Source organism: Haplochromis burtoni, unplaced genomic scaffold, assembly GCF_018398535.1.
Source record: "Haplochromis burtoni strain Fernald_Lab_line unplaced genomic scaffold, NCSU_Asbu1 Contig_64, whole genome shotgun sequence".
Taxonomy (NCBI): Eukaryota; Metazoa; Chordata; class Actinopteri; order Cichliformes; family Cichlidae; genus Haplochromis; species Haplochromis burtoni.
Window position 1 is genome coordinate 981,429 of NW_024582425.1, and position 21,769 is coordinate 1,003,197.

At 41.3% G+C, this 21,769-nt stretch overlaps 1 protein-coding gene across 3 annotated transcripts in view; it reads right to left on the minus strand.

Annotated features, from left to right (window-relative positions):
* mtmr11 (myotubularin related protein 11) overlaps positions 1-21,769 on the minus strand; it is a 40,540-nt gene that overhangs the window by 10,223 nt on the left and 8,548 nt on the right. For 2 of the 3 annotated variants that reach the window (XM_042221309.1, XM_014333998.2), the window contains exons 2-10: positions 16,400-16,469; positions 7,007-7,143; positions 6,777-6,846; positions 5,746-5,885; positions 5,533-5,617; positions 3,696-3,843; positions 3,296-3,383; positions 2,753-2,841; positions 1,287-1,414 (exon numbers count right to left, since the gene is read on the minus strand). In XM_042221309.1, the coding sequence (XP_042077243.1) occupies positions 1,287-1,414; positions 2,753-2,841; positions 3,296-3,383; positions 3,696-3,843; positions 5,533-5,617; positions 5,746-5,885; positions 6,777-6,846; positions 7,007-7,143; positions 16,400-16,463 (949 nt within the window). In that variant the 5' untranslated portion in view covers positions 16,464-16,469. Of the gene's footprint in view, positions 1-1,286; positions 1,415-2,752; positions 2,842-3,295; positions 3,384-3,695; positions 3,844-5,532; positions 5,618-5,745; positions 5,886-6,776; positions 6,847-7,006; positions 7,144-16,399; positions 16,470-16,757; positions 19,241-21,769 lie in introns of those variants that run through there. The other variant, XM_042221308.1, reaches the window with a different exon arrangement.

Consider the following 21,769-nt stretch of genomic DNA (forward strand, 5'->3'; position numbering starts at 1 on the left):
GATCCTCTGCTCAGACTAATTTTCTAATCTAGTTGTGGTGAAGATGTACCAGTTTTCATTTCTACAGAATAATCCTCTGGACTGTGAAACACTCGCACACAACGAGACAAAACACTGAGGTGACAAACGTGTGTAGTACTGTGACCTTTACACACTGTTCCTGTGTGTGTGTGTGTGTGTGTGTGTGTGTGTGTGTGTGTGTGTGTGTGTGTGTGTGTGTCAGACAGAGAGACAGATAGAAAGATGGCTCAGCATTTCCAGTAGTTTGAGACCACTGTGGCCTCTCTGCTCTTAAGTGGAATGTGCTGCCTGTGCTCATATGACAAAAGCACCAGTAAGAGCCGTCTCACAAAGAGTGTTGTGATCTGAGCAGGAATGCCCCGAACAACTATTTAAAACAGGAGAGAATGATCTGGAAACACATGACTTTAACTAAACTAAAGCAGATCACGTCAGGGTGCGATTTAAATCAAAAGACTGTTCAGGAAGTAGGAGAAATGCAGAAGCTTAACACGGAAATTCCATAGACTGCTTAGAAAAGATAGATGAAGCATTTTCTGCTCTGAATCAGAAGTGACAAACAAGAACTCACCGAGACATGACTTGTTAAATTCAAGGTGAATAAAGCTTCATCTCCAATCTGCTTCAAAATGGGGCCATAATTTATGAAATGATAATCACGTATCAAATAAGTCTTTAACCTCCTAGGACCTGGCGTCCACATATGTGGACATCACATTTTGGGTTATTTAGACCAAAAGTCTTAGGAGGTTAAAGCAGCAACTGAGAACTCTTTAGAAAATTAGTTACTGAAGTCACAAAAGAAGTGACTCCCAGACTTCTATACAATCCATCCTCTTCTCCTTATCCTTTTCAGGGTTGCTGGCGGGTACACCCTGGACAGGTCACCAGTGTGTGGCAGGGCTAACACATATGCACAAACAACCATTCTCACTTACATTCCTATCCTCACTAACTGCATGTCTTTAGACTGTGGGAGGAAGCCAGAGTACCCAGAAAGAACCCACACAAACAAGGGGGGAACATGCACGCCAGATGGAGGAATTGAACTCAGGACCTTCTTGCTGTGAGGCAACAGTGCTAACCACTGTTCCACCGTGCTAAATATTGTCCCTTTTTTGACCCTTCAGACCACACACCTGTCCTGACAGAGGTTTATATGAGCAGCGGATTATCAATAACGGCAGTTGTGATGCCTCCTTTCTCCTCTCTGTGCTGTGTGTAAACACACATTCAGGTGTGGACGTGTGCGTTTCTGTCCTTACCTCCCAGACAAAGGGCGCGCAGGCGGCTGTGTGCCAGCTGGATGTCGGCAGGCGAGGGCAGCTCCTCGCCCAGCTCCACCACCACACACAAAGAGGACTGGCAACCAAACAGGATCATCTCCAGGTTTCTACACAAGAGCACATCCAGCTGTTAACGAATGGCAACGAGCCTGCCGTACTTTGTGAAACATTTGTCACTGGCAGTGTAACATTTGTAAGCAAGCTGATATCGCTTTACATCATTGATGCGATTCACTTTTTCCCCAAAAAAAAAAACCCTGAATGAATCATTTCTGAGCAATAAAGTAACCAAAAATATAGCAAAACGATACAAATTAAAACTCTTTTATGCAAATTTATATGCAGATATTTTTTCAGAAAGTGTGAAAAATCTTGCAGTTACTTCATGGTTTCAGCTATCCCCTCTTTCAGCAGCAGGCCGCTGGGACAAAAGGCTTCTACATACTGGAACATACAGAGCTCACAGGTCAGAGACTGAGGACTCAAGGGGCTTTAAAAATAGTTATTAAAATCTTAAAATCTCATAAGTTCTCTTAAGCCTACGGGAGAGCAGTTAGCTCAGATATTTGTCTGACACAGTGATGGGGGCGTCCACACTGATACGTTGTACTAAAGCTGTTGAGCATTTAATAAGGTGTCCATAGCGCTTCATTCATGCATAAAAACAAATGTCTATCAGCTGAATAATCAAGGAGGCAGAAAACTGAAATAATACACGCAAAATAATTAAACTGACCAGTGATGCATGCCAATTCATTCCCCGAATCCTACATGACACCGTGTAATTTTCTGTGCCGTGGAATTCAAACCCACAACATAACATATGGATATAAATCTATGAAATGGCCCTTTGGGAAGCAAGGGTGCAAAGCAGACTATTATTTCCCCAGAAAGAAGGAACTGGTTCAAAGGTCGTTTCAGCCTGGAGGGAAAAGTTGTACTGATTTTGCCAAAAGCTTCGCAGTTAATACTGAAAAATGACAGTTGGTGTAAAATGATTCTGCAACATATTCTGACCTCACACGTTAAACTGCAGCCTCGTGCTTCTTTCACGATTTGCAATATTCACCTCAAAGTGTTCTGTTTCTCTCATTCGTTCTTTGTGTTCATCAATAGATTTTCTCGGGTGATAGAAATAAATGCACACAGGTGAGTTAAAGCAGAAGAAGGTTTTAAAATTATGAATCTGAGCATCTTCAAATGTAAATGTATCTAACAAGCCATGTGCAGACACTTTCATTAGTCTGTGAACCAAGTCTTCTTAGTCTGCATCTTCATTCTGGACTAAAGCTTAGGATCTGGAGTCCAGCAGACGACCTGTTATTACTTTACTGTAACCTGTACTTTGCTGTGTGAAAGTTACACCCTACAGCTCAGACTGAAGTGCGGGTGGTCAAATGTTGATGCACTAGAATCCATTTGCAAAGCATTGAACACACACACACCTGATGTCATCTTTCTCATGGTAGATGTTATTCTGGAAGCTGGCCATTCGCAGTAGATCACTGCCTCTGGGATGTCGCCAACACCAGCGCTGTGACACAAAACAGTTTCACCCTCTTTAATAACACGCTCTTACTGCAGCATTCATCTTATAATTAGTCTCGCTGGAATGATAATAAGCAGCGAATACAGACACATGATTGCAGCTCAGAGATCATTCTGACATAATATATTAAAGACACTTGGGAAGCAGGCACCAAGTCTGAGGAACTTCTGCTTTTTTCATTTGAGTTGCAAGAAAAGTTTTAAATGTTTCTCAAGGCAGGAAGATATCTGTGAAAATAGTGCCTCTGGGTGCTTTCTTGAGTTCTTGGACACAAATGTGGAATATTGTAACAGCATCCCCACAGCCCAGCTGCATGTGTTTGCAAAAAGTCCAGCTAAATATTTTCTGAAGCATATACTTCCAAACACTTTCTAGAAATTGGTGAATCACAAATGGCAAAGTGTTCATTTAAAACAAAACATGACTCCAGAACACTCACAGGGATGCGTCCTTCATTGAAGTGGGCGAAGCTTTTCTTCAGCTCGGTGTCTAAAACCTTCTGTGGGACCACGATGAAGCGAGGCAGGCTGACAGGAAGCAGAAAAAAAGTGCTCAGTTTTATTGACGAGATATAAATAGCAAATTTACAACAGCAGTGGAAGATGTATGAGTCATTGCATATAAAAAAAAAGTAAAAAACTTAGAGCACCATCTTTTAAGGCGTTAGTGCCGTGGAATCTTTCTCTTATCGAGGACGAGCAACATTCCTGAAATGTGCTGCTTTGCATACTAAAGAGGGGATTGGTGGGAAATGTGATATAACACTGACAGACATTCTATGTGTTTTATTACATTGCATACCTGGTTAGTGTTATGTGTGGTTACACTTGTGAATTTACCTGGTTGACATTTCAAAGCGGTCATTGACTGAGCTGACCCTCCAGCTAGTGGCTCCACAGCGTTCCAGCTCCTGCTCCCAGTCCGAGGCAGATTCAAACCAGTTCATGTGGGCGTCTCGGCGACGGTTGCTTAGAAACTGCTTCATTTCTGTAGGCGGGAAGTGATTGAAACACTCGTTTTGATGCTCGCGGCACTTTAAAGGTGCAAGATCAGGTGCAGTGTGATCATACTGTGACTGCTTTGAATCGTATTTTATACAAACACTGCACTATTCAATTTAAAGGCAGGATTTAAACCTAATCTTAATGGGAGTCCAGCAGTGAAGCTAATTATAATTTTACTGTTTAGCTTCTCTGGTATAAGTTTTTGCCTTTTTTATCGTGATTTAAAGACCGGGCAGAAACAGAATTTTAAAAAGCACTGGCTGCTCAGCAAGCAGGCACGGCTTCTTAAGAAATCTATTCTGAGCTTTTGCATCCTTTTCCAACAAAACTCTTTTAGGAGGACAGGAGAAACTATTTCTCTGGGTCAGCCGTGGGAAAAAACTTGGGATGCCTGGGACACATTTCTCTGTACGAAGCTGAATATCATAAAGCTTGGTGGAGACACGGCGCATGGGCAAAGAGAGCGACCGTTTCATGTTGGTGTCAAACAGAGCGTGGACGCTGGCAGAGGTGAAGCTCTTCTTGTATTATTCAAAACACAAAGAACTGACCACACACTGGACACACTTGACCCATAGGGCAGAGGTGAACTGTAGGTCATCTAATGACTTGTTTCAGAGGGGGGCTTGCATTATTTATCCAAGAACTGGCATTCATCCTCAGCCTGGCCAGCCTAGCGTAGCTTGAATGTAGCACACTAAGCATACTATACTGCAGAGACAGGCTCAAATGTCCCTATATGGAGGGCGGGTGTTTAGAGCAGGCCTTTATTAACGACATGTGAATTGTGGCTCGTTTGCATTTGAAGCTGAGAAGCTTAATTAAGAAAAAAAAAAGGGGAAAGAACATAAAACAAGGTTTAATCTTTCCCACAGCCACACTTTAAATCATTGTTAACATAAACTTCTGCTGAATCCGATGAAAGATTGCCTCACATATGTTTTCAGAGAGAGTATTTTTACTGTGGCATCACAGAGGGGAGTGTTTTTAATCTCGCCAGCCACAGAGGAAGTGAGTGTTATGTGTCATTATGGTCTGAACAGAAACCATTAAGGTTCTGGGTTCATTTTCGTCCCACTTTTAGGATCTGCAACATCACATTCGGATGATGGAAATCGACAGGAGCAAAAAATGTTTAAAAAAATGATAATGAGCTGAAGTCACAGGAGGGAAATGATAAAGTGTGATCACAGCTTAAGTACATTCTGTTTCGGGAGCTGGAATGGGTGAGAACCACACTTAGTCATGTGCTGTGCTTTGAATCTGTACAAGTGTGTCCTAACACATTCCTGCAGGGTTTCTGATTCACGACAGCATGTGATTCTCACTTTAACTGAGCTGTTGTTCCTATGAATATTCATTAGAGCTAAAATATGCACAGAATGATAGACAGATTGTAATAAATACTTTAGATCATTGACTCGCAGTCATTTTAATATCATTACCATCCCAGCAGGCACACATGAGGCAGCAGTGCCCCAAGAAGCATTTCTGTGGCTGCATCCATACGGACGAGAACAAAACAAAGTAAGCTCAAAAGCACGAGTGTTATTAAACGGCTCCTGGGAGAGCCAACGGTTTACAGAATGACAGACAGGCTGCAATGGTGGAGATAAGATACCGTCTCTGTGCCAGGAAAGGAGTGGCCAGCTGTATACTTTAATCTACTCACCTACACTGCCGAGGGCGGCGTTCTGGAAAGATAACACAGACCCTGGTTTGGGAGGCTGGTAGGTCTTAGCGATGCTGTAGGTCATCTGAGGAGGGAAACCACAGTGAGTGCATCAACATGACAAAGGTCGTCAGCTTTCACCACAGTGTCTGATCACTGGGCTGTGGCATAGATCAGCTTCTCTAGGGATACATGCTTAGGCTAAGGAGACACCTCTTGGACTTGTGACTCAGGAGTGAGGCGGTCAAAAAGGAAGCAGACGACTCGCATGTCCCTGCAGTAAAGCACCAGCTCCTCCGGAGTGAACTTCAGCGAGGAGTTTGGTGTCACCAGCTTGGTCCTGTTTGGGCCCACTGAAACACAAGAGCAAAGATACAAAGTTACATTTTAGATTCATAGACGACTCCAGAGCCCAGCGGAGTCCTGGAGTACAGAGTTTTAAATCAGCCTGCAAACTGAAATAAAACTTTAAATATTATTTGAGAAGCAAGGTATGTGAAAAGATGTCTCACTTTATTAAAACAGTGGTAGTGATGGTAGTCCATCAGACTGCACCAGTATGAGAGCACCAGAATCGCCAGGCAACTCAACTTTCAAAATAAGAGTGGATTATCCACTGATGATAAATCAAAAATATAAAACGTGCCCAATACTCTACATATAATCCCTGTGAGCCCTTATACAGTCATGTCAGGTACATAGCTGTGTGGCTGTGAGCACAACAGTCCTCCCCACCTTCTATTCCAGGCTAGGCTTGGTGAGGGGCAGCCAATCAGCTGACTTAAACAGAGGGGTCTCTGTTTGAAGGGAGAGGAACAAATGCTGCTTGTTTGAGACAGAGACTGAACTGAGGGGCTGCAGCAAGGCTCAGTGAATGATAAATAAGGATTATTGTGAGTTGCGATACACGCAAAGACTTTGTGTACCAGGATGAAAGCATGAACCTGGAAATGAGCATCATCAGTCCCCTTTTCAATCAAAGACAATTTTTTGCAAACTTCCTGACAGCGATACTGATACAAAGAAATATCTCAGTTAACAATCTGCACATTATCAGACTGTTCTTTGAACTTATTTTTAGTAACCTTTGCGTCATCGTGTTCACAGTAAGTGACATGATAGACAATTTATCTATCCGGTGACTGGAAGTCGTACAAAGGCAATAATTTACCAAATAAACATCAATCAACAGAATGAATGGAAATGCTTTTGGAAGCCATGAGTAAAAAGGAAGTTTTACTCACCAACAACAACTTTCTCTATAGATGCCAAAGCCACATCGTGGTCTCCTAGTAGCACTGGGTCTGCATTGTCCTGCGTCATAAATATCATTCAAAGAAATAAAGTTCCCATGATGTCAGATGCACTTTATACATTTTCAAGGGTCGTTCTTTTAAAACAGAAGATAGAAACACACTGTTAACACAAACATCTGAATGTTTTAGTGTTTATTCAGTGCAGCGTAGGGACTCACGTCAGGTTTGGGACTGTCCTGGGGCACAAAGGCCACTCTGAAGTGAGTACAGAAGAGGGTCCCAGACAGCCAGCCTCTTCCTTCCCTGGCAGTCAACTTCTTCCTCACCATAACAGCTCTCTGAAGTACACACTCGCCTAAAGAGGACATATGGCACAAGTGTTATAAGAATTCATCGACGGTACACATCAAGCAGAAGTTTCATTATTGCACATGTCTAACCATGACTGTGTCCTCTCCTGCACATAACAGGAAGTATACAAAAGATAAACAAGAAGTATGAAAGAGAGTGGGCTGCAGGGAGTGGGTGTAACAACATCCTTAAACCACAAGTTACGTCCTTGAATTGTTGCAAGTCCTTGACTGGATGGACAGAGAAGAGCAACGAATACAGCGACGCTGTACTGAACCCTGCAAAGCCTGAACCATGAAATAGCCACTTTTTTTTTTTAAACCAAAGTGTTTATTGAACATTCTGACAAATCAAAAAAAGAAAAGAAATGAAATATGAATTTGCATATATGAGTTTTAAGTTGTATCTCTTTTGGTACATCTGAGATTTTGGTTCAATTTATTGGTTAAAAAAAAAAAGTGGGAAAAAATGAGGCAGATTTTTTTTTTCAAGCACATAAACAATCATTTTAACCACAGGTATGGCCCGGCATTACCAAAGCAATTTTCTTTAAAAATCTATTTCTGCTCAAATAACACAAAACAATCGTCCAGAGGTCATCTGCAAATAACCTTTAATTCTACAAGCAAAGACCTGCAAGAGAAACCGCTTGGGAGCACAGGAAGTGATGGTGTTTGAATATCATCGACAGGTCAAGCAAATCCAAGTAAACAGTACTATTATTACCACAATATACAACTGCAAGTGTGTGCTGTGGATACCTTTATTCCCTTTAAAGAAGACAAATTACACACACTCACAATTTAACATTTTAATTGTGTGTGATAACGTAGATACCTGTGTGTGTCTGTGTGTACTCAGCTCAAACTGTTTTCCAACATGGCCGCGGTACAGTAAGTTACTGTCAAGTTGCTGTTTTGAACATGTTGCCTCCAACATTTGTTACTGTGTGCAGTACGATGAGCTGCTATATTTATCTGATGCTGTGAAATGCAATTATAGAGGCTGTTAATGTGATTTTGGGGCATTTAGGTTTTGTATGAAAATCTGAAAGAAACACGACCTGCTTCAAAAGGTAGTGCATCCAAACAGAAGCAGCAAGATTTTTTGCTAGACTGCAAATGTCTAAGATAAAGTAATGACCACAAGTTTTAGAAAAGAAAAGAAAAGACCTGCAAAGCCTACAAAACTGCCTTCACCTGACAGTACGATCAAAAGAAGACACCACAGGGCTTTTTTTTATTTTTTTATTTAAACAGATATGAATATAAGGTGAATCCTGAAATATCAGTGTGTCAAAAATGTTTAAAACTCAGATCTACAATTTGAGGGAATCTTTAGTGGCAGCTTAAATCTCTGTATGTGTAGACTAACTGTTGGCTTCCATGCACGCACGCGCACACACACACACACACACACACACACACACACACACGGAAAGTCTGGAACTTTCACTCAATTATCTGAAAATAACAGTAGAGTCAGAGCTCTGAGTCACACAATATTTCACAAACACTTGAATTCTTTCACAACAACAATGAGATTCATTTCAAAATGATTTTCCATCCATTCTCTTCTTTGCTTTGTGAAACTTTCAAGAACAAGATGATAGAGCTGAAACAAGTGTGTGCAGCGATTTTCTCAGCCCAAAAGAAAAAGCGAATACAAAGATGGGGCGGTGCATGTTTTGGCTGTTGGCTTTGGTCACATGATTGAACTTCACTGGTTGCTTGAACTAAGCCAAAGTACTTAAACATGTTTGACTTGACTTCAGAACTCTGATCGTTGTAGCCATTTTGTCCTTTACACGATCAGGACGAGAAGCGTGAACTACATCAGAAAACCTTCTGCATTTTTACTGCATCACTGGACAAGTCGTTCAGTGCAACACAGACAAGAAGTCTGCAGGAATCATCCCAGGAAAGAACGTTTTTCCAGCTTTGATAACACATAACATCCTAAACAGCGTACTTATGTGTGCTAGTAATCCTGTTAAGAATGTCTCTGGGTAAATGGAAAGAAAGAAAAGAAGCGTCTGAAATTCCAGGACAAAGTTCCAAAAACAAAACTTTTCACCCACAAAAGTCTTTCACACACAAACACAGATGTGCAGAAACACTAAGAAAACACAAAAGAAGAACAAAGGAAAACCATCACACACACACACACACACACACACACACACACACACACACACACACACACACAGCAGTGAGGCAACAGTCTACCACAGGAACACAAAGCCTCTGCCAGTTAGACTGTGGGTTTCCATAGCAACAGGGTCTGGGATTGGGTAGACGTGGAGAAAATGGCCTTTTTGTCCATGACAAAGCAAATGTTTTCATTTCATTCAAAAGACAATTAAAAAAAAAAAAAAAAAGATGGGGGAAGACCAAACTGAAAAAAGAAAAACGTGCTGAGGAAACACTGAATTCCTTCTCAGGATAATGAAAGGAACTGCAATAACACGGCCCTGATATGAAAAATGACAGCGCAGATGTTGGCTGTGTTTAATGAATGTTTTGGAGCATACCAAAGCACAAACAGGAAACGGACATTTCTTTTCCCTTGCACATAAAACCCTCATTTATGCCGCGAGAGAAAGAAAAAGAAGACAAGCCATAATTTGCTGATTGCGCAAGAGGAGCTTAAATCTTTGAGTATGCCCTGTGATTATGCTTATGCCCTTTAGCCTTTAAAAGCATCCATTAAAAACCCTCTAGGCTGGGCTTATCAATTAAACCCAACCACACATGACCCAGCTACAGAGATTTAGGATTCTTTGGGCAGTGAACACGAGTCTTTAAAAGAGACAATCTGGGGTTTTGCATGCCTCTTTTTAATATCACTCCGGGGAGCAGCAGAGCCGAAAACATTCGTGTAGCTGGCAGATTTGAGACGCCTGCAGAGAAAGGAGAAGAATTTGCATTCTCTATTGAGATTTAAAAAGTTTGTGTAAGCAGGTGATTCATCCCAGCATGAGTCAGCTAGACAAGGGAAGGTGTTTATGAGACAGTTTAATCCAGTAGTCTTTTATGCTCTTCCTGAATAGCTCCAGGTACAGTTTTACAACTGCTGTAAACAACTTGTAGCAACTTTTACGTTTTTTTAGAAGTACAAAATTCATCAATTTACATTAAAAATTACAAATCATCATTATCGGTATTGGATACTTAGGGGATTTTGTGTGGTTTGCTGAAAACTTTCATTCAGTCTGTAACAATTTATACAAGCCAAGGAAAGAGTCGATGTAAGTAACAAATGTCGTAAAAGAACAGTTAAACCTGGGTTCAGACCTTTGACTTAACCAGCTTGAAGTCTAATCACATAAAACTGAAGACATAAAAACATAATTCAACAAGCTGGCAGTGACAATTAATGAGTATCCTGTTAGTGCTATGGACAGTTGTCAAGTTGTCTGCGAGTGAGTGATGCATAACTACTGAAAGGAAAGGCAAAAAATACTTGCAAAACTAGTGCGGTGTCATGGTGGTCATGCATCCATGCATCCATGCATCCATCAATCCTCCCAGAACTGAAAGTTATGCTACAGTAGTGCCGTAAAGTAAGTACCACAGACTCAACTGTTAAAATGTCCAACTTTAGCATTAAAAAAAAATCAGGTTTACAGCAGGTTAAAAAAGAAAAACTGTTTTCACTTCTATGGATAGTTTCTCCCTAACACACAGAAAGCTGTAGCTCATTACTGTCTGTTAGGTCTCATCTCCACTAATTAGAGTCCTCGACCTCTACATTTTCTATGATAGTAGTGCCTATGAAAGCATGATATTTTTTTAAATGGAAAAGTTTGGTTAGTGTAGGTATTGATGAAATTATAGTATTGTATTAGTCTCTTAGCACGGATCTGTTGTATTCACTCAGTTTACTAAGGCCTGAGCTGGATCCTTTCAGTGCTAAGACTTAAAAATCCATCCTGGGCTCCTCCTGATGTCTCCAAGACTGAGAGCAAAAACTAGAAAACTAGGAGGGAAAACTAATTTCATATGCTTCTACCTGCAACCAGATTCCTTCGATAGCAATATCTCATTATTGTTGCTGACGGTGGAACAAAAGCTTCGCATTCTGGCTCAACTCGATCTTCAAAATGAAGGTTCAGCACAAACATGCCAGTCCAGCTCACTTTTCACCTTGGCATCCCAAATGAATGAATGAGATCCTCGGATACATAAAACTCCTCCGCCTGAGGCAGCATCTTTTGCCACTCCGCTCCACCCTTTTTTCTTTTCTATTTTTTTCTCCATCAACTGGTTTCGTAAAATTGAAATTCCCAGAAAGAAAGTCAGACAGAGATGGAAACAGACTATAAAGAGTTGAGACTCTGCCAGGTGTCAGGCCAGCTGTGCGTCATGTAACAGACAAATATCATTAAAACTGTTTGATGGCAACAGCAGCTTTACACATTCCAGGTGAATTAGTCTTTGAAAACATTACAGGAGGAAGAGCTCACCAAAACAAAATGTTGGGTTGGAGTTTGGACGCTCAAGGCCAGTACATATTCAATAACTCAGACTATTCTCAGAGCAGAAAAACATTCAGTCCAAACAGGAAACAGTTTTTGACTGTCAGGATTTCTCACATTGTTGACTGAGTACAGGATGTGTTAATTTAGCAGCATACGGGGCTTTCCTTCACGCTAACTTCAGTTTAGATGAGAGAGAACGACGTGGAGGATGAGAAAATACAGCTGAGATGCATGTGAACCATGTGTGTTTTATTTGTTTTCATGCACATTTGTTTCTCATTTTCAGCTGGGACGCATGCAGAGTGAAAGGTTTCTGTCCTCTTGAACCAACAGGGAGGATAAGCTCAGGTTTGGTTATATCTGTGGAAACAGTGGTATCCGTACTGACAAAGAGAAAATACTGGACACAGAAACAATCCTCAGCCTCCCAGTGTCAGAAAACTTCCTGTTCCATGTGATAGTGATCGTGTCTATCAAGGTGAAAAATCCTTTTATTTTTTTAACTGTTTTACTGAAACATCCATCTAAAGCAACGAACACAAAGAAAATTTAATACCTTTCTCAACATCGAGATCGAAACCCAAGTATGCAAATATCGATGCTGAGGTCTCTTGTCCATCAGTCAACAAGCTGTAAAGCTGGTTGACAGCCTTTAAATCCCACAGTAACATTAGACTGTGGAAAGAGGGGATTGTGAAGATGCTCTGAAGGGGGTCCTGGCCTCTTGGCTTTGTGTGTGAATGGACAGTATCTCCCCCCTTCCCCAGTCACAGCATTGAAGCGGTACATGATCTACCTATGGCTGCTGAGCTGTCCTGACCCGTTTAGGCCTCCTGCAGGCCGGCTCGGTTTCTGAGGTCCTGTGTCCTGGTGTCACATGAGAACACCATCGATGTCTCATGCTGCCCTTTAACTACTGACAGAACAAGACAATGTCTGCAAATATATTTTGGATTCCACAAACTGCTTTTTCAGCTCATCAATGCGTCTGGCTTGAGAGGACACATATTTAAGACCCTTTTTAATCACAGCTTGAGACGGGCTACAAAGTAACAAAAACATCACTGTGCTGGTGGCATGAGACCCAATGAGACGGTTTTAACATGAGGAGGGTTGACAAATGAGCCATTCTTCTGAAGAGTGTCTGCATGTATGCATTCAAGCAGGGAGAGAGAAAGAGCGAGTCGACGGGTGCAACGTGAGCCCCTTCACTCAGATCGGTAACACTAACTCATGATTTCTTTGTGTCTGAAAGTCAACTTGTTCTCACAAATTGCCTCAACACTTTCTCTACAGAGGATAAATTCCCCTGCCTGAAATCCAAGTCTGTAGTTTTAGGACAGAAAATTTAGATCTCAATAGAAAAAGAAAAAAAATCATGACAAGGCTCCAAATACACATCTGACTTCTGTCTATTAATATAAGGCAGGTTCTTGTGGACAGCTGTGTTCCTAATCTGGCTGGAATGAAGGTGGAGAAGGAGAAGAAAGACTTCAGAGAACAGTAAGATGCTGTTGGAGAAGGAGATGAAGTTTAAAGCCAGCAGGGGAAAAAATGTGCAGGAGAGACTTTCGACATTTCACAGTGAAATGCTAACGGCTAAGAATAGACTTTGCACTTGTGTGCGCGCGTGCGTGCGTGCACATGTGTGCCGTCAACCATTTGCAGTGTCCGGTGAGTGTTTGCTGAAAACACACTCACTGCTGGAAAACAAATTATGCTGGCTAGATAAATTAAGGAAGTGTGTGTCTTTAAAAAAAAGATAAAACAATGTGTTGTGTTTGTGTGTAAGGTCAGTGGAAGCGCACAAAGTCACCGGACACCATCAGGAACACCTGGCTAGTGCAGGGTTGGACCCCCTTTTACCTTCACAGCTACTTTAGTTCTCGTGGCACTGATTCAACAACGTTCTGGAAATATTTATCAGAGGTTTTGCTCCATGTTGGCGTGACAGCATCACACAGTTGCTGCAGATTTGCTGGCTGCACATCCGTGATGTGAATCCATCCCAAAGGGGCTGTGTTGGACTGAGATCCAGTGACTGGGGAGGCCATTTGAGCACAGTGAACTTACTGGCATGTTCGATGAACCATTTTGAGATGGTCCGAGCTTCGTGACATGGCACTTTACCTCCTAGATGCAGCTATTAGGCTGTGTTGTTTAAATTATGCTTAAATGGTAATAACGGGCCCAAAGTGTGCCATGAAAATATCCCAGACACCACCAGCAGCAGCAGCCTGAACCACTGATACCCGGATGGATCCATGCTTTCATCATCTGAATGTCGCAGCACAAATTGAGACTCATCAGATCAGTCCACGTTTTACCATCTTAGTGGTAGCCTCAGTTTCCTGTTCTTAGCTGGCAGGACTGGTCTTCTGCTACTATAGCCTGTCCGCCGTATTCAGAGATGCTCTTCTCCATACTTTTATAAGAAGTGATTGTTTGAGTTACTGTTACCTTCCTATCAGCTGAAAGCAGTCTTGATATCCACTTTGACCTCTGGCATCAATAAGTGATCAGAGAACTGCCGCTCACCGACTATTTTCTCTTCTTCTGACTATCCTCTGTAAACAAGATGGTTGTCTGGGAAAATCCCAGTAGTTCAGCAGTTTCTGAAATACTCAGACCTGCCCCTCTGGCACCAGCAACCACACCACGTTTAAAGTCTCTTAAATCACCTGTATTCCTCATTCTGATGTTCAGTTTGAACCTCAGCAGGTCCTCATTTTCCACAGTGATGCATGCACACACACAAGACTAAAAAAAGACCTATATAAAACCTTTCACTGCTATCAGACCAGCACAAATGAGTTGTCAAACCACACCTATATTCAACTGCAACCTTTACACTGACCTCATTTACACACCAGTTTCATGGTCACTTCCACCTCATCAGCTGTCCCCAAGGCCCCACTTGGTCACAGTGACACACATATACAGGAAAACAATAAAAGAGAAAATAGGGTTGGTGCAGTATTTAATATGTTTTTATACTCAGGATAAATATACTTTTATACTAGCAGTTACACATAGGTTAAAAAGTACTTGATAGGGGTTTAAGTTTATTAGACCTGTGGTTCAGGTCAATGCGCTCTGTAGGGCAATTGCTGCTGTTAGCTTTAGCAGCTTTGTTATCGCGCCTTTGAAAAATAAAAGGAGCCAAATGACAAAAACCGAGAAGAATTGGACAAAACATTCCACACACACTGAACCTGAAAAGGGTCAAATAGGATTCCTGACCTCATAAACTCCCAAACAGCTCACACATGCAAACACATTTCTACTCAGTCTGCTCTGGGATGCTGAGCTGGGAGAAGCTGCTGATACGCAGCGTTAAAGATTAGCCTGCGTCAGATCAAGGAACTGTGGTCTGCTGCCATTCTTGTGAAAACCTCCAGTGCTGACACAAGAATATGAGCAGGCCTTGGCTCAGGGAATAACCCACACTGTATACCGGCAGTTCTGCACTGGTCAGCAGATTATCCCTCGGGAAGAGGCTTGACCCCTGGTAAACCTAGAAGGCTAAATTCTCTCCACAGCAGGAGTTTTACCAGCCGAAGAGGGCACAAGAAAGTGATTTCAGGTTGACACATGTAAGGTTATATCTCCAAAAAACATCTGATATATATAAAAAAAGAAGAAGAAGTGTAATATGCAACACTTGTTTTGTGAAAGGATTAAATTCCTGTGTAAGTGCACCATAGATCTGCTGAAACCCATATGACACAAAACTCTCTACACTGCTCAGCATGAGCTGAAACTCACAGGCACCATCACTGCTCCCAAATCACTGACATCACAGCAGCTTTAAGGACGAGGGGCTTTATCTTCATCAGGAACTGATTTACATGTGCGAAACTAAAGCACTTCCTGCTTCCGTCTGACCACATTTCAAGCCACCTGACTTTCTGATTTCATCTAATGTATTGTATTATTCTTCATAGAGGTTTACAGATTTCTCTCATGTGTGTTTCAAGCTTTTCCACTGCAGATGTTTTCCTACATCAAAGGCAAAGCACCTGCTGTGGCATTCCTCCATCCGGCGGGGCTACAAGTGTAATATGGAAATTTTAACCCGAAGAGAACAATGAAAGCAGCAGCAGCAGCTTTATGTGAAGATATTTTTACTGACCTTGAAGCTACGGGGAAAATCATTGTGGAGTTTGTGCTGACTAAATTGACAGAGATTTTAATCAGTCCAAAGCAAGACAAGAGCAAATGACGTTGTAATACGAGTATTCAGCAGATTTGAGGTGAAAAACATAAATGAATAAACAGAGGAGAACACGGGGAGGGAAACATGTGGTTCGGATTTAGGCTTAATGTTGCAGCTGTTTCTTTCTTTTTTTTCCAAATCATAGAAACAAAACAAGTCCAGGAAAGAGCCTGTATGTAAAAGATGGAAGGCATCACAGTGACGTTTGCATTATGTAGCATCAAACTGACACATGTGACTCTAAAAATTAGCAAAACTTCAAAAGTGAACTTTATATTTTATCCAAAATAATCTGAAACTAGTGACTGGACCCAAAATTTAAACACAGGGGTCCCCCCCCCCGTGTTTTATCCAACTTCCAAACACATTTGCAAAGGAAAACAGAGCATCTGCTTTATAAAACAAAACAGGGAAAATTAATGCAATGTTTGTTTTTGTAAAAAAGCAAAAATCCTAATTGGAAGTCAAATCAGATTACTTTGCCATCCACAGTAGTGACTATTTCAATGATGTCTTTAGACATAACTACAAAATCAGTTTGTAAAAGCATAATCTTACCTGGTAGGCATCGGAGCCCAAACAGATCTCGACTCCTCGCGTTTACCCCGGTCTGACTCAGCATCCTCTCCTGAAGGCAAAGACAGCAGACATAAACATCATTTAATAGCCAAACAAGCTCTGTACAAACGTAAAAATATACCTGCACGTACGAGGCTCATTTTATATTTAACCCCTTCATTAGTTGAAATGAACCTTTGTCCCATATTTGCTCAGATAACCAACCAGCTCCTCAGCCCACAGAGTTCATCAAATCAGATAAGCAAATAACCCTCCTCACCAACACTTTACAGAGACCCTAAACACCACACTGGCAATGAAAGTTTTCTACTTTTGAAATGAATAATCTATTTCTGACCTCGACCACAAACTGTTTACACGAGAAATCCAAATGCAGACAAAACAACAGCGAGTCGACTCCTGGTGGGAGCATCGCGTCACCTCCGGCCTTGATTACATTTAAACCATGGCTCTGGCCGACGCCCTCATTAAAGTCTGACTCTCAGTCTCAGTGGACTTGTTTTCAAAGACAAAGAAACAAAGCCAACCGCACAAAGTCCCATGATTCTTAATTTCCATGTTGCTTTTCTGTTTGTTCCTGCTTTCTCTGGTCTCACGTACTTGAGCAGGACTGGGAGCAGAATCCAAGCCCACAGAGCCACTGAGGTTTCTATAATCAGGCCGTGAGCTTACTAGCACACATGCTTCCACTTAACTTTGCTACTAACCCCCCTTTGTGAAGGCCATTTACATTTATCGCCTTAAGAGCCCATAATAAGCCGAGGTCTGCAATGTGAGAGGATGGTATGATTATACAGGTGGCAAAGAAAGCTTTAAAATGGTACAGAAACAGAGGAAAGGCCCAAATTTACATTGCAGAGCCTCAGATTTCTCTCCAAACACTTCTGGCTGCGTTTGGCGCACAGTGAAACTATTAATCACCGTTTAATGCACCGGCTTTATCGTGAAAAGACTCCGAGTCAGCAAGGAGGCGCGAACAATAACAATGAATCCACTCAGTCGCCTGTGTTATGCTAACAATTTTGCAGTGTGGTGAATTCTGTTTTAGCGGCCTGCTCGTGAAAACCTGACGCTGTAAGCTTTGTGGGCCTTGATGAAAAGAAGAAACTGGGAGCGCTTGACAAAGAGGACCTTTGCTCCCTGTGAAGGTTGTAAAATCACACATCATGGCTCTGACTTTTCTGTCTTTCTGTGAGAGCGACTGGCTGTCTCTGTAGTAAAAAACCCACAAATTGTGCTGCTTGGTACCGATGCTTTTAAATCCATGCGTATGTAACATGTGTGCACGGCTCCATGTTAGCCTTTGGGGGTGTGGCTACGAACGCTTACGCGACATATTGTGTTTTTAATCGAGGCAGTAAATCTGTGAACTTACACAGATTTACTGCGTTAACAGAAACATATTGTGGAAAAACTGGTTAGAAGTATTTTTATTACAATGCTGGTGATTTGACTTTGTGGGGTTAAGCTTTGCTTACTTCACAGAAATCTTTGCCTTTCCCTGTTATTTTTGGCCAGTTCAACAACAACAACAGTTTATTATAAGGCTTCAATTAAATTAAAACCCAGTCCTGGGGCAGACCAGAGCCTCTTTTGGTGAACACTAAGATGTATTGTGTATATACCAGAGTCATCACTGCCTGATTCAAAATCGGCCTTTGGGAGGCCCATTTATCCGTTTTACCCTTTTCCTGTTATTTCTGGTCATTTAATAAAAAATATTAAATTTATACCTCAGCTAATGAAGCCTCACATGGTTTTTCGTTTTCGTGTTATCAGATTCACTACTTTTTAAGGTGAGTAAATGAAACCTGTTGCTTGTCTTATTGCCAGGCTCAAACTGAGTGCTCGGGGAGTTGCTGTGCGTGTAAGCGCAACTGTTTTCCATATAATCAAGTCAAAGAGTATTTATTATCGGTATTATTTTGATTAACATGCATGTTCCTATTATTTACAAAAAGGTAAATATTTTGATCACAGCTGTGGTGTTTTTCCTCAGGAAACCCGAAACCTTTTGACATTTCTTCAGCAGGAAGAACTCCTGCATGTGCACGTGTACTGTAGCTGTTAACTCAAAGTTTTGGTGACGTTTTGAAAACAGAACAATAAAATACTACGAGCACTTAATGATGTCAAGTTGGAAAATTTCTTGCTTTGAAATCAAAATCCAGACTCTTAAATCTCTAATAAAACAACAGGAATCAGCTAATTGCAGTTCTCCCTGCAAATATTTTCCAAAAGATCAGAAATATGATTATTTTCACCCATTTTACGAGCTAAACTAAAATGAATAAAACTGTCTGCTAGGAGACCTCGCTAGAGAAAAACAAAAGTTAGGACACTAAAGTTTTTTTACAAGCCTTCGTTTGTGCCAGAGCATTGTTCATTTTTTTTTTTCCATCTGGCTTTAAAATGTCTGCACATTCTTTCTGTCTCCCCATCAACACCCACAGAAAACCCACAGCTGGATTCCTTATTCCCCTTTAAATACATCAAAGATATTCATTTATTTCTCAAGTCTACATGTCCTCACCGCGAAAGGCGAGTAAACTCACTTTAATAACAGCAAAACACAAGGTGAAGCGCCGGCTGTGATACGAGAGGAGAGGAATGAATGATTCCCACTTTTAGAACATGTGAAATGCAGAGAATTTAACCTTCACAAGCAAGTTTTGCACAACCAAGGCAAATCAGGAAGAGATAAGGAAAACTGAGATAATGTCTACTTTAACTTAAACATACTTTGACCACAGTAAGGCCGCCCTTAAATCTCGGACTCACGTGTCACTTAAAAACCACATTTCCAGGGCCGTGTTTCTGCTGACATGTCACTTTTGCTTTCATTGTGTGGCTTTTGAATACCCTACTATATCACTTTCATTGCCCACCCCCACCCGTCTCCCTCTCTGCCCCACTTTTGCCCTCCTCAAACTCCCTCCCTCTTATCCTCGGGGACTGTGGCCAGGGCTTATTGCAGTTTCCATTGCTCATGGCTTCCCTTTGCTACTGCAGCCAGACTTCTGCAGTAAGCGTGCCTTGTTCCTGGGTCTGGAACAAACTTCTTTCCCCAAACAAGTGGCCAAAATCACGAGGGAACAAACTTATTTTTTGGTAGACATACATCTCATCATGTTCCATTTTCATTCCCTATATTTAAACTGCTTACCGCATCTTAAAAATTATTTTAATTTGCATCACTCTGAGGAGTCTCTGCTTCACCAAAAGTCTTGAATGGCGATCTAACCAGTCCAAAAACAATGATGTTGAAGTTAAATATCCTCAGTTGGTGGAGAAGGAATTTTATTTGCGGTCTTTTACCAAAACATACAGTTAAAATTTGGACTCTATTGTTAATATGAACAATCCTGGGTCTATTTTGAAAGCTACCCCCACTGTGTAATGCCTGGCTTATAGCACACGCACATTAGCTTTTAGCCACCATTCTCCCACAGCCTGTTTATTTATATTGTGCTTTTCATTTCCTTACATGAATGAGGGAAGTCACATGGCATTGTGACTCGGAAGGAAAAATCAGGACGTGATGCAGTTTTGCTAAACAGGGACCACTTTGAAGTGTTTTTCTCGGCAGACATAAAACAGAACGCTGGATTTGCTTTAGAGCTAGACCTGTGATATTTTACTGTAGATGATACCACAGAAGCAAAAGATCTGATAGAATCACACTCAAAAGGAAAAACCTGAAGGGCAACCAACCTCTGTGGAAATGCACCAAGCCTTTACTAAATGCTGACAAACAGCAGAATTTCAGCCAAAGCTCCATTTGATCTTAATAAAAGGAAACACAGAAATTAGAGAAACTGTTTATTAAATATATTAAATTATACATCAATATTTATCAATCTTTAATGAGCTGGGCATTCTAGTGGTTAATATTTAATATTTAATGTGGAAATTGATGCATCGGCCTATAGTGAACATCCAGTTTAACCCATTTCTGTAGATAACCTTGAAGCAATCATTCTAAATCTTTTATCATGACTGTCTGCTAACAAGACTTTGTTATATATATAAAAACACTGTCAGTGTAGACATAAAAACACTGATAATAACGATGTGTTTATGGTGTCCCTGCACCAGGAATGCATTTCCTACATCAAACAGCAGCCCCCACAAAGCAAGTACCATAACAAACCATATGCATACAATTGGATGCACTGTCAAAGTCCTCCCACAAGCAAATCTCACTTCACCAAGCCCAAGCCCCACTTACTGAGCTGAGCCAACCAATTTAATTTTTATTCAAATTGTGACTTTTGTTCGAAATCATTATTAAATCAGGATAAATTTGTTCCTTTTCTGCACTCATGAATATGAAGCTCTTGTCTTCTGAATCAAACCAACTCCTTCCTTCACAGCAACGCCTCCATCTTTCCATAACAGCTCAGACTCACTCACAGTTTAGTAGAGCTCAGGCTGGAAAGACGATCTTTCCACAGAACAAGTAAATTCCAAGAAACGTTTCATTGATTAACCTGTGATCAGGATCATTAAGGCAGCAGCTGCCTCTGACTGTCTCCAATATCAGCTACATTTAAACTGAGATTATGGTTTTTGATGTAACTGAGCAGCCCAAGAAAGACCAACAACTTCAATTTCAACGGTCACAGGACATTTTTTTTACCATTAATGGGACGGTGACTAAAAAATGTTTGACGCTTGACTTGTGGCTGATGTCCAGCCCTGATGTCCGGTGCACTTCAAAATGTAACGCTAATTTACACAACGGATACAGTTAGCCAAGAAAGCGATGATTACACATCTTTACTAAGATCATGTGCAGATATGCCCCGACACTGCGGTGAACTCTGGAGCTTCGATCAAAGGTTAATGTTAAATGTTTCCAGCTATCGGTTGTACTTTGGAAAGAACTGCGGGTTGGTAATTGGTTTAAACAAACCATTGTGTCTCCACTACGATTTGTAATGTGTCTTGAACTTTGACCCTCAGCTTGAATAAAAAAGAAAAAGAACACAGATGGTCTTTCACTATATCTGCCTCTACATTATTCCCGTCTGGCTGTGGTAGACTGTCAGACAATGACACACTGTCAGATCGGTACGGTGAGGCTCAAAGGTCACACAAAATGAAAACAGTGCTTTGGTTATGATGGGAGAGCAGAGCAGTCAACAGATTTGTGAGATTAAATGCCAACTTTAGACAAACACTGATAGTCCTTGACATTTTACCAGATCAATAAAATTCACCTCTTAAGTCACCATCACCCGTATGCCACTAACTTAGCAATGATCAGATACCAGGTAACTTCTGACGACTCAACCTCTGAGCGCAGCAATCATAGGATCCTTCTGTGGAGTCAGCAGATACACT